Raw genomic sequence first — 12,800 nt, 5'->3', positions numbered from 1 at the left:
ATGCTGGCAGGGGCTCATGGGAATTGTAGTCCATGGACTTCTGGAAAGCCATGGTTTGGCCACCCCTGGTCTGTAGTATCAGGCTGAGGTACTCTTCCCTTGCATTATTTACTCAAACAGCTGCTTTAGCTACAGCTTTCTGGCCTTGGAAAGGTGTGTATGTGGGGGGGGGGGGAGGACCTCTGTCCTACATTTCTAGATTAAAATGGCAGTAGCATTCTCATAGCTGCCACGAGGACCCTGTCACTTCTAGCTTGATCCCTGGTCTTGGTTTTCCCACCCCTTAAGTTGGAAGAGGTGACGTATCTTACAAGCAGGATAATTGTAAGGCTAACCGTGTCCTGTGTTTCTTTATACTGTTTATAATTTACCTTTCATTCAGGTGACAATGCTGGTGACATTCTGGAATGCTTTCTTGGCTTGTTACAAGTAGCCACTCCTCTGTGACAGGATTCTGGTGACAAAACCGTCGTTTTCCACCTTGAAGTATTGTTAAGGGAAAATGAGAATGATTTCACTAAATTCCATGGATTGGGTACTTAATTCTGCCCAACTTTTAAGAGTCATTTGGAAAGTTGGGTCCCTTTTTTCTCATAGGGGAATGATTTTACAGGGAATTGTTTATTTTATTTACAACATTTATATCTCACCTGTTCGCCCAATCGGAGCTACCAATATCCAGATTTTTAACCTTTAAAGATTAAACAGTTTCTACATGGTGGGGGTGTTGTTGTTGTTTTGGGCTGTAATAACCTTAAAGGTAAAGGTATCCCCTGTGCAAGCACCGGGTCATGTCTGACCCTTGGGGTGACACCATCCAGCGTTTTCATGGCAGACTCAATACAGGGTGGCCTTGCCAGTGCCTACCCCAGTCATTACCGTTTTACCGTCCAGCAATCTGGGTATTCATTTTACTGACCTCACAAGGATGGAAGGCTGAGTCAACCTTGAGCCGGCTGCTGGGATCAAACTCCCAACCTCATGGACAGACAGCATTTCTGCCACTTACCACTCTACACCACAAGAGGCTTAATTGGACATTAATGGCAGGAAGTTGAAAAGGCAGAACTATAAAATGGTGGTCTGTTTCTCTCTCCAAAACAATGCTCCGAAGAAGAGATGGTTCTTATATGCCCCTTTTCTCTACCCAAAGGAGTGTCGAAGCAGCTTACATTCACCTTCCCTTTTCTCTCCCCACAGCAGACACCCTGTGAGGTAGGTGAGGCTGAGAGAGCCCTGATATTACTGCTCGGTCAGAACAGTTTCATCAGTGCTGTGGCTCAAGGTCGCCCAGCTGGTTGCATTTGGGGAAGCACGGTATCAAACCCGGCTCACCAGATTAGAAGGCTGCACTCCTAACCACCCATGCAGTCACAGTTAGATCTCTGTGGGAGCATCTGGGAAGGAGTAGAGCCATCTTTTCTCTAAAAACCCCTAGTTAGAATGGAACTGAGGTGTTTTTATAAGCCAACCAATAATATATTTTATTTACAAAGAAGTGAGGGATGTTTGGGATAGAGGAATCACCTTACTTTTCATAAATTAAAGTTATTTTTAAATTGAGAGGTTTCTCAATTGTGTTTATCCTAAATACATTTCATTTAGTTATCACCTAATCCAGGGGTAGTCAAACTGCGGCCCTCCAGATGTACATGGACTACAATTTCCATGAGCCCCTGCCACAGACATCTGGAGGGCTGCAGTTTGGCTACCCCTGACCTAATCTCTCCAAGGAATGAGCTCCTTGGAGAGATTAGGGCCCTGACAAATCTTGCTCCGCAAGGCCTGCAAGATTGAGTTCTTCTGCCAGGTTTATGATTGAGGCATCTTCCAACTAAGACCATTCATATTGCTTGGGGAGAGATATTTGGTCAGGAAATGGTCACATTTTCTGAACAATTCCAGGTTCTTTGAACAAGTGAAACTGCCTCTTCATCTCGATGAAGTCCTTAGACTACTCTGGTACCAAGCTGGTACTAAGCATTCTTTGGTTAATCAATGCAACAATTTCTATTGCTGTAGCTCCTTGCTTGGAGAGGAAGTTTGTTGTACCTGCTGGTTTGTTTATGTAAACCAAGCGTAGCAACAGCATGTAAAACTCTTGTCTCCATCTCCCCTCCCCACGCCAGACCCTCTCAATTTTCTTTATTGGGAAGTGTCAACAGATTAGTGGAGAGTCCCTCTGTGCAGACAAAAAGCTGCCACAAAAGGCATTAGGCTTCAGCTATTGGATTACCTCGTGGCCACCTGTCAGTTGACTTTGTAAGAGTAGCTGTCTTTGGACTGTTTTTCACATTAGTCTGGAGGGTCCTTCCTGGAGGAATGCATGAAGGAAGGTGAACATGTTTTAAGGTTCTAGGGGTCTAAAACACTTGGGGGATTAGCCCTGTTTGAGTAAGAAGACTTTATTACATTAGCGTAAGTGGTTAATGAGCAAAGCAGGACAGTCTCTCATCTGCAGAATAAGTATATTGCCTTTCTTATATGCATGGAAGAAAATATTCTTTGGAGAGGTCTTCACTTCCCCTTTGAGATTGACTCCATTACAGCCCCTTTGCTACCTGAGAGACATGGTTGGTGCTTGCAGTGTCCCCTGAAGTAATTAACTTGCATTTCTATCTCTCGATGTCCCAATATGATACATATGTAGGGCTATTGTATTGTTTTCAGTCAGGGTTCCTGGACCTTTCATGCTCAGTGGGCTGCAGGAGAAAACATCATAAAGCAAAAATCAGATTTTGACTTCTTGTGGTTGTTGGTTTCAGCCAGGCAATGGTTACTCCTTTCCAAAGCAGCTAATTAGACTAGCCAACTTCAGGGGGTGGGTTTTGAGCCTAAGGATAACAGGGACCTCAGTAGAGTACAATGTCACAGAATCCACCCTCCAAACTAGCCATTATCTTCAGGGCAACTGATCTCTGTATTCTGGAGGTGAGCTGTAATCCCTGGAGGCTGGCATATCTAAATGGAATGAGTCTCTGTATTCTGGAGATGAGTTGTAATGCTGAGAGAACTCTGGGCCCTATCTGGAGGTTGATAGCCCTGATCTGCCTGCAAATCTGAATTCTGTTAGGCAGTAGTTCATCAGGTGTTTTTTTTTAGTGAGCCCCATGTTGAAACTTTCTTGCCTACATAAGTGTTCTTGTCTAAGTGGAAGTACAGTTTCAATCCTAGCCTTGTACTTTCCTTGAGTTAGGCTTGTTGAATGGATTTATGGCCTGTTTTATGGATTATAGTGCATTTACACACATGTAGTGATCTTCTGAAGAGAAGGCTTGAAGGGTTATTTTCTAATTTCTAAAAATATTAAATCATGGAAATCTATGAGCAGTTATGGATCTGCTTGCAGAAACACTAGTATTTTCACTTGTTCAAGACTGAATGGGTTACTAGAAAAATGATAAATTTAAGTACAGATCTTTTAATTTTCGGTTGTATACTGACCTGTGTCCTTTTTGGGACCCACCTACAACATTGCTGTTTATTTTAATTTTTTTCTAATTAGGACCATACTTCTTGAGTTTCTCCTTTCCTCAACAGCCAAAGCAGGAATCTTGTACCATTTAACTTTGAAAAAGGTTTTATATTTTGTTTTATGTTTACTAACAAATATATAGCCCATATAGCATTTCTGAATGAAAGGCTATATATATTTCATGGCCACTTTGTATATTATGCAGAGATAAATCTACATTTGCTATTTAGCTTCCCAGAGCAATCTCTCTGAGCTCACCCAATCACTCCTCTTCCTTCCTCGTCTCACAACTCACTTTTGGTAAGACAATTGCAACCCACAGTTCAAGAATCACTGTTGTAAGGTATTTCACCAACTGAGATACATTAGAACCTTTAGATCCTTGGCAAAACAAGTAATCTTGGTAGGGATTTAGGGCTGTTGTAACAATGGACAATCTGATACTGATAACCTGTTTCCTAACCGATCTATTCACCTTTCCTTCCTCTCTTTGGCAGAGACTTGATGCCAAGAACACTTGATGGGCAGATCACCATGGAGAAAACTCCCAGCTACTTTGTCACTAAGGAAGCACCTGCTCGCATCTCGGCCATGTCAAAGGGCACCAAGCTCATTGTGGTGGTGAGAGACCCAGTTACCAGAGCCATTTCTGACTACACACAAACTCTGTCCAAGAAGCCCGACATCCCCACCTTCGAGAGCCTGACCTTCAAAAACAGGACTACTGGCCTCATTGATACCACCTGGAGTGCCATCCAGATTGGCATTTATGCCAAGCACCTGGAAAATTGGCTCCTGTATTTCCCCATTGGGCAGATTCTCTTTGTCAGTGGGGAAAGGCTAATCAGTGACCCTGCTGGTGAATTAGGCCGTGTCCAGGACTTCTTGGGTCTCAAAAGGATCATCACAGATAAACACTTCTACTTCAACAAGACCAAGGGCTTCCCATGCCTGAAAAAGGCAGAAGGCAGTAGCAAGCCTCATTGCCTGGGCAAAACGAAAGGGCGGACCCATCCAAACATCGACCAGAAGGTGGTCCAGAGGCTACGAGAATTCTACCGGCCTTTCAACATGAAGTTCTATCAGATGACTGGACAGGACTTTGGCTGGGATTAATGGTTAATGTTGAAGCCCTTGTCAGAGTTAATCCAGCCATTCAGCTTGCTTCTCCCTATATGTAGATAGGTCTATATGTAAAATGTACAGAAATCTATTTTATAATAATTTATTTTTAATTCTTAAGCAATTAATTCACTAAGCTGCCTAACCACACTGTAGCCCATAGCTGTGTTTTAACATTCCACAGTGTTGAATCTCGACTATGCTCTTGCTCTTCGGTTGCCTGGTTCAGTTTGTAACGGGAAAGCGCTTATGTGTATTTTCCTAGCAGAAATTTAATATTTTTTTAAGAATGCAGGTGTATAAAGAAGAATTGATTATTTTAAAAGCACAATTTTTTTTTCCAATACGGGTACTAGGCATTTTGAAACACTTTTGTGCAAAGTCCTTCAGGTAGCATCTCCTGTCTTCCCTCTTCACCGATCACTTTATATGCAACAGGGGTTTTCTTTGACAATGAAGTAAGAGATGTGGTGAATGATCTCCTGGAACTCAAGCATTAGGCTTAGCTTAAGCAGCTGCCCTTACAGGTGGGTGTGGCACATATGTGCAGAAGGATACACTCTCCAGCCATATAGCTGCTGCCTGTGCCCCAGTTATGCACACCTTGGTCTTCTGTTTTCACACAGGCTTTGCAACAAGGTGTAAATTTTGTCACCTGAACCTCTGCCATTTCTTTCCTCCACACCATGTGATGATGAAAATAAAGTCTCCTTTCTTTTAAATGGATTTCCTAAGCTGAAAACTATGCATATTTATTGAATTTTTTCCCCAGAAGGAACAAGTTAAATGTGAAATGCTTGCTTAGGGCATGTCACGGTGCAGTATTTTTTAAAAGGTTTGTTTCTAAATCTGACTCATGAAAGATGGCCTCTGGAACTTGCCACTGATGGACCATTCAACTGGGTAGATCAGTATGAGTTCAAAACACTGGTAGCATGTGTGATTGGGGCTGCGTCTGCTGCTGGATGATGCCCAAAGTTCAACTCCATGAGCATCAGTCATGCTTCTGCAAGTGCACTCGGGTTTTCCCCTCTGTCAAACATGCCTAAAGCTTTTGAACATAAGCTTTAGGCAAAAATATTGGCATAGTATGGGGAGCACTATATGGTAGAAAGAGAAAGATAATTCAGGGGAGGCCAACTTGAGGCTCTCCAGATGTCAATGGACTAAAATTCCCACAAGCCCGTGGCAGTACATTCTGGTAGAGGCTCATGGGAATTGTAGTCTGTGGACATCTGGAGAGCCACAGATTGACCACCCCTGGGTAAAGTCTACTAGGAGAAGCACTGGAGAGGTACAGGTATATCCTGCCTTAACCTCACCAAAGAATTCCAGAAGGTGTCCAAGTGCCAAGCAAGCCACCTCTTTTGTCAGCAGCAAAGTCCTGGGGTGGATGGCATGCAGCACCTTCTTGGAGTATGCCACACATAACTGAACTGGAAAGGTCCAACAAGGACAGAGGGCTTATGTGACTGGTTAATGTTAGGTACAGTCAGACTGTGCACACTTCTTGGTTTCCACTTCTGTTCACTTTGCACAAAAGGTTCACCATAGATTCTTGAAGTGTCCTAGGGTTGAGCATCAAAGCCAGATAACTTTTTGAGTCACATTACACCAAACTGAGTGACACAGTCAGATGGATTATATGTGGAACATCTGCACAATGCATTGCGTGTGCGCCTATCACAAGTATGCATCCCCTTTATCATAAAGCTTGTAGACATGCCCATCAGTAACTTTAGTGCAACCTTCAGCGGTGTTTTACTCTTCTAACCTCTTTACTTCAACTGTTGTACTGTCAGTCTACAACAGTCATAACTGGTGATAAGCTCCCCAGATTTGTATATCTGCTGGTAAAGCAACAAATACAAATAAAACCTTGCATTTCAGTCTAGTGTAAAGACAAATCATGTAGATTTTGGTCTTCTGATTAGTCAAATCCATTTGGTGCTCTCCTGAAGTAACCATGCCCCCTCTTGATCTTATCAAGCCATGTGATTTTGGTTGCTCCACAGAATTTTGAGACCTCCTTGCTTACTGCTGCTCTTTGTCTCCAGTGATAACACTTCTGTCAGGAGTGCTGAACTACAGAACTTGGTTCTTCTGCATACGTTCTTTGAAATGGTTTTGTAATCTGACAACTTTTTTTCACTATTACAAAATCATGCAGGTGGAATGGCTACTTTCTCAACAGAACATGTTCCAAATGGTTTTGCCAGAGAAGAATTTCAGTGATAAATATGCCGTACTTGTTAAACACTGTAAGCAAACTGCTAATCGGGCCTGAGCAGCCCCTACAGTGGAGGTACTAAGAAACCAGTATAGCATTCTCACTGCTCTCAGCAGCCTTATTGGTGTTGCTTCTTTGTTTGGTTCTCAAGTGGGACACAATCAAATTCAGAGAAACAATTAAACTTTTTGTTTTACATAGTAACATTAACTTATGGCTGAGTTCCATTCAGCCCTGTATTCAGCTGTGCAGTATGCCCAAATATTAGCAATATTTTTGTGCTCTCTGTAACATGGTACATCTTAGAATAGTCCACTTGTAAAGGAAAAAAGGCAAGCAAAAACTTGTAAATTGGGTATTTTGTGGTATGTACAACACAAATTAATTTTACACAGAGAAAAGGTTTCTAGGGAAATGAAATTCAGATAATTCATACTATTTCTTTGTATGAAGAAATAAAATATATTTTACCAGATCATGGCTACCATTGTTTCTCTTGAGTCAAGGGTGGGAGTGGCAATAAAAAGTTTGGCCATTATGGAATCTTTTGCAAGCTGACAAAGCCTCAGTAGCTGTGGAGGCCAAGAAGGAGATGTCTGATGGCAATTAGAGAGAGAAAACTGAAGAACTATTCTTTTTATACCTTGCTTTTTACCACCCAACAGAGTCCCAAAGTAGATTGCAAACACCTTTCCTTTCCTCTCCCCACAACAGACACCCAGGTGAGGCTGAGAGGATTCTGAAAGAACTGCTCTGTAGGAAGTGCACTAAGAGAACTGCAACTGGTCCAAGGTCACCCATCTGGTGGCATGTGGAGGAAGAGTGGGGAATCAAACTGGGTTCTCCTTATGTGAGTCTGCCCCTCTTAACCACTACACTTCAAAGACCCAGGTGGAACCTGGCAGAGGCATGGGACTGGCAGGGGACCATGTGTGTACACATTTGTGTTCCCACAGGCTCAGCTACAGGGAGGAAGAGAATAATAAATATTTTTCTAGCCTGCCCTTCCAATATGACTCAGAGCAGGGAAAAATTGGGGAAGCCCCTCCTTTGCTGAGCCTTCTGAAGAAAGGTGATTAATGGATTCCTCCATAAGGGAAATCAGAATTCTCCCCCCCTTTCAACTTTGGTTTCTTCTCTAGAGTAGGAAGATGCAGCCATGACTGCAAAGTATCTGGACCTGAATCTTCTGCTGGCCTCAGTGGATCAGGAATTCAGTGACTGACTGATGAGTTCAAGTGTGATGATCTGACATGAGCTGATCAGCATCTGTTCTGTACACCACCAAATGATTTGAATGTCTGCCAAGCAAGCTTGCAGGATGTTTTTTTTTGGGGGGGGGCAGGGTTGTTCTTGGCCAAATGGTGCATGTCATGCTGCTGAGCTAAACAGATGAGCAACAAATGGTTAATCACTAGAATGTGTGTTTTTTTTTTTAAACACAGTGCTGATGACTATATGATTTATGATTGGTTCACATGTCTATATAAATATTTGCTAAAGCAGCAGGACAGCACAGATGTGGGAGAACTAAATCTCTATCAAGCTGTGGGATAATATGGATGTGGAAAAAACTGATTGCACTGTACTGTTAGGGAGGAATACAGGAAAGTGAACTGCAAAACAGCCATGAATAGTCTGTCAAAAAGTTGCCTGATACATCGTCTCTGGTGAACAGGACATGAGTTGAATTGGTGAGTTAGCCCCAACTTCCTAGGAGGTCTAGTGAAGAGGGCTCTTAGACACCTACTCAAGTTCATTCTGATGCCTACATGACCCTTAGATAGATTAATGTTTGCTTCTCTTCCATCTGCCATTAGGACAACTGAGGCATGCATAGGAATTGGCTAGGCCCTCCAAATAACCGTCAAGCTCATGGTGCTGATATGAATGCTGGAACTAGTTTTGATGATATCTCAGAAAAGAATTTCCAAAGCCACCATTCTGTGTGCAAAGGTGCTTGGGTAGTGCTGTGGATCCTCGCTCTTCTATATATTTTCCGTAAATAGTTTTGCAGTTCGTTTTCTTCTAATTCATAGTTAAATAAGGCATCTTTCAATAGCTCTATACCTTGCCAAGCTGCCTGAAGAATGGAGGAGAATGTTCACCTGATGACGTGTGCCAGAAATCACTTAATTGCTTCCCAGGTTTCGTTCATTTGGATCCAATCCGAATATTTGCTCAGCTATGCTTGCCATTATCTCCATCTAATCTGTTCAAATGTCCAGTTCTGAATTTGTTACTTTGGGTCTTCTGATCCTGCCATTGCTTTTGGCAAGTAGATGGTTGGCAACCTTCACTTCTTCAGTCTTCACTTTCTGACACCACAGTGGCCTACTGACGAGTTGCTATAGATTATCCTGGAAGTTGTACTGCACCTATTCACATAGTCTGGTTTCTACTTGTCGGACAACCCAGCTATCTACATCTGCCGGCTGTAATGTCAAGCCTTAAGTCCTGCTTGAAGGAAAAGAATAGAAATAAATGCAGGAAATGGGTGGGAAACCTGAAGCGTGCAGTGTAAATTACTTCTGAGAGGTCAATACAAGTTCCTTTTCATCTGTGGCATCCATTTTAATACACTGTTGTATTTGTGTGGCAGCCATTTAAATACAGTATTATTTGTAGAGATGGGCAATAATTAAACTACTGGTAAATGAAGCCTATGAAGGGTCCACCATGAACTTCCATGAACTTTTAAGGAAGTTTGAGGTTTGTACCAGTTCCTAACCAGAACAGAAAGCTGGATTTTAAAGAGACTCAAAGTCTCTCTAATCCCCTGCTTCCTGCTCCAGCAAAAAACTGCAAAAAAAAAAAAACTGAGCTTCTGGTGGCACTCCCCACCACTCAGCTGTTTCAGGTTTTTTGTGTGTACTAGGAAACTAGGAAATGGGGAGCCGTCTGTCTGGGGTTGGGGGGTTGCTTCAACAGGGGAAGCAGCCCCCAATCTCTTCTGGGGACCCTGGAGAGCCCATGAGTTCACTCACTCCTGCCTGAGACCTGCCCTCAAACCTCCCATAGGGATCCCACCCAGCAGTCTCATAGAGGAGGAGGCCAGTGGCAGAGAAGGGAGGCTGGGTGAGGCAGCTGGTGGAGGAGATGGCTGCAGTGATCTGTGCAGCAGCAGCAGGGCCATAACCATGGCCCACAATGGCAGCAGCAGCCAGGCCCACCCCACAAACCTAGGGCAGGGGTGGAGAGGTAGAGCTGGCAGGCAAGGAGGCCTGGGGGTTGTGTGGTTTGGGTGTCTTCCAGCAGCAGCCACAAAGTCAGGACCAATAGGAAGCAGGCTAGCCAAGGGGGGATGCCCAATCCATGTGGTCCCTGGGCTGGAGCAGCCTCCTTCCTTGCCTGCAGCCCTGCTGCCATTGCATGGCTCACCGCAGTCAACTCCTCCAGCTACCTCCACAGACCACCCCTTCTTGATCACTGTCCTCCTCAGCTGGTCACCTGACGGAATGTTTTTGGGGCATTCTCAGATCAAGAGGCAATGGGCAGGGTCTTCCTCTATTGAAGTGGCACCTGACCCTGGACAGGCCCACTCCCTGTTTCCCAGTTTTCTTTAAAGGGACTGCACAAGAAGCCTCAGAACAGCTGAGTAGCTGGGAGCTCTCCGGCAGTTAAAATGTATTTGCTGCTTTCAATAAACTGCAATCCGTTTATATAAGGTTTGCTGGGCCATTGGCTAGTTGTGTGTCAGAGAGCAAATGGGTTTGGTTCAAGGTTTGGCTAGGAACCAAACTGCATTTTTTGCTGTTCCTATCAATCCCTAATTTCATATGTTTAATATTTGCATTCTATAAACCACCTCCCAATTAGATTAATGTAGTTAATTTTTAAAATAAAATAAAATGGTAACAGATAAAAATAAATTAGTTTATGGGTTGCCTGTTTATAGATGTTGCCTCCTACAGCAAATTAAAGCTTGGAATCTGGAGGACAAGTGCTAAACCAGAGTAAAATAATGTAATGTAACATTATATGTGCATTATATGGTCATTATATATTCAGGCACCTAGCTAGTGCCCACAGGGGAAACTATTTTTTGGTACTTGTCACCAAACAGCCAAGAACGAGAGAGCTGCAACACAGTAGTAGGACACATACTTGGATGCAGAAGATCCCAGCTCCAGTTCCTGATGTCCCAAATTGCAAGGATCTCAAATAGCAGGTACTGAGAAGTAGCGATCCCCAATCTGTGGGCTGCGGACCACATGTGATCCGTCGACTAATTGGAGGTGGGCCGCGAAGGATGCCTCCCCCGCCCCCGGCCCTTTACAACACACTTCAGGTGTCTGTCTCCCATCACTCCCAGATGGGATTATCTCGTTGCAGAGAAACAAGCTCAGGGTTCCCATTGATTTGTCATTGTCATGAGTTAAAATTTCCATGAAAATAAAATGTTCCTTATGTTCATTGTTGTGGCGTGTCTGTATCTTATTTTGAAGGGATGTTTAAACATTACCATAGGGATCAGAGAGTGTTAGGGCAGTGGTTGAGAGTAGAGGAGTAAACTACCCCCCCCCCACCGGGCCTCAGTAAAATTGTCAAGCGTTGAGTGGGGACCACTGCTGAGAAGGACATTTCTCTGCCTGGGCTGATTCTGCACTTATCTCCCCCCCCACACACACACACTTTGTGTATCCTGCTGAATTCAGATTGATTTGAACTTGGGTCTTCCTCTATCCCCCCCCCCCATTGAAACAGAAAGTGTTCTGCACTTGATTGGGGAAGCTCAGAAGGAGGGGGCGGGAGCCAACCACAGCAGGAGCCTCTTTCTTTTCTTGAACAAGAGGGGGGCGAGGATGGGAGACAATAGAGGAGGGGAAATAAACCAAGAGGCAAATTTCTGCTGAGAGAAGTGAGGGCTTCTGGACCACAGTCACTTGCAACCAGGAACCAGGAAGACTTTGAACTGACGCCCTGGCCAATCAGGGAAGACTGCTTTGTTACAGCCTTGGAGGCACTAGGCACAGTCAGAATTAATTCACAAAAAACAGAGATTGCACATTTACTGATGCTGATTTTTGAAATATCGAGGCTTATATCCACTTCTGGAAAGGCAGGGTCACCATGAATCAATCATGGATGTTGCAGAGGGAAAATTTAAAGTGCACAAAATCAGAATGCAAATCAAATTCGTTTGAACTGGGACTTAGTAAAAAGCCCCGTGCAGACTACAAGTTTGCAGATGACACCAAATTGGGAGGACTGGCAAATACTCCGGAAGATAGAGACAGAGTTCAACGAGATCTGTACACTATGGAAAAATGGGCAAATGAGAACAAGATGCAATTTAATAAAGATAAGTGTAAAGTTCTGCATCTGGGTCAGAAAAATGAAAAGCATGCCTACTGGATGGGGGATACGCTTTTAGGTAACACTGTGTGTGAACGAGACCTTGGGGTACTTGTGGATTGTCAGCTAAACATGAGCAGGCAGTGTGATGCAGCGGTAAAAAAGGCAAATGCCATTTTGGGCTGTATCAACAGGGGCATCACATCAAAATCACAAGATGTCATAGTCCCATTGTATACGGCACTGGTCAGACCACACCTGGAGTACTGTGTGCAGTTCTGGAGGCCTCACTTCAAGAAGGACATCGATAAAATTGAAAGGATACAGAGGAGGGCAACGAAGATGATCTGGGGCCAAGGGACCAAGCCCTATGAGGATAGGTTGAGGGACTTGGGAATGTTCAGCCTGGATAAAAGGAGGTTGAGAGGGGACATGATAGCCCTCTTTAAGTATTTGAAAGGTTGTCATTTGGAGGAGGGCAGGATGCTGTTTCCATTGGCTGCAGAGGAGAGGACACGCAATAATGGGTTTAAACTACAAGTACAATGATATAGGCTAGATATCAGGAAAACATTTTCACAATTAGAGTAGTTCAGCAGTGGAATAGGCTGCCTAAGGAGGTGGTGAGCTCCCCCTCACTGGCAGTCTTCAAGCAAAGATTGGATACCCACTTTT

At 43.8% G+C, this 12,800-nt stretch overlaps 1 protein-coding gene across 1 annotated transcript in view; it reads left to right on the top strand.

Annotated features, from left to right (window-relative positions):
• LOC143832727 (heparan sulfate glucosamine 3-O-sulfotransferase 3B1-like) overlaps positions 1-7,302 on the top strand; it is a 40,246-nt gene extending 32,944 nt beyond the window's left edge. The window contains exon 2 of the mRNA XM_077327552.1: positions 3,973-7,302. Within this exon, the coding sequence (XP_077183667.1) occupies positions 3,973-4,591 (619 nt within the window). The 3' untranslated portion in view covers positions 4,592-7,302. The remainder of the gene's footprint in view (positions 1-3,972) is intronic.
• Positions 7,303-12,800: the final 5,498 nt, after the last annotated feature.

Source organism: Paroedura picta, chromosome 3, assembly GCF_049243985.1.
Source record: "Paroedura picta isolate Pp20150507F chromosome 3, Ppicta_v3.0, whole genome shotgun sequence".
Taxonomy (NCBI): domain Eukaryota; kingdom Metazoa; phylum Chordata; class Lepidosauria; order Squamata; family Gekkonidae; genus Paroedura; species Paroedura picta.
The sequence above is the reverse complement of the archived record's forward strand: the minus strand, read 5'-3'. Positions and strand labels throughout refer to the sequence as shown.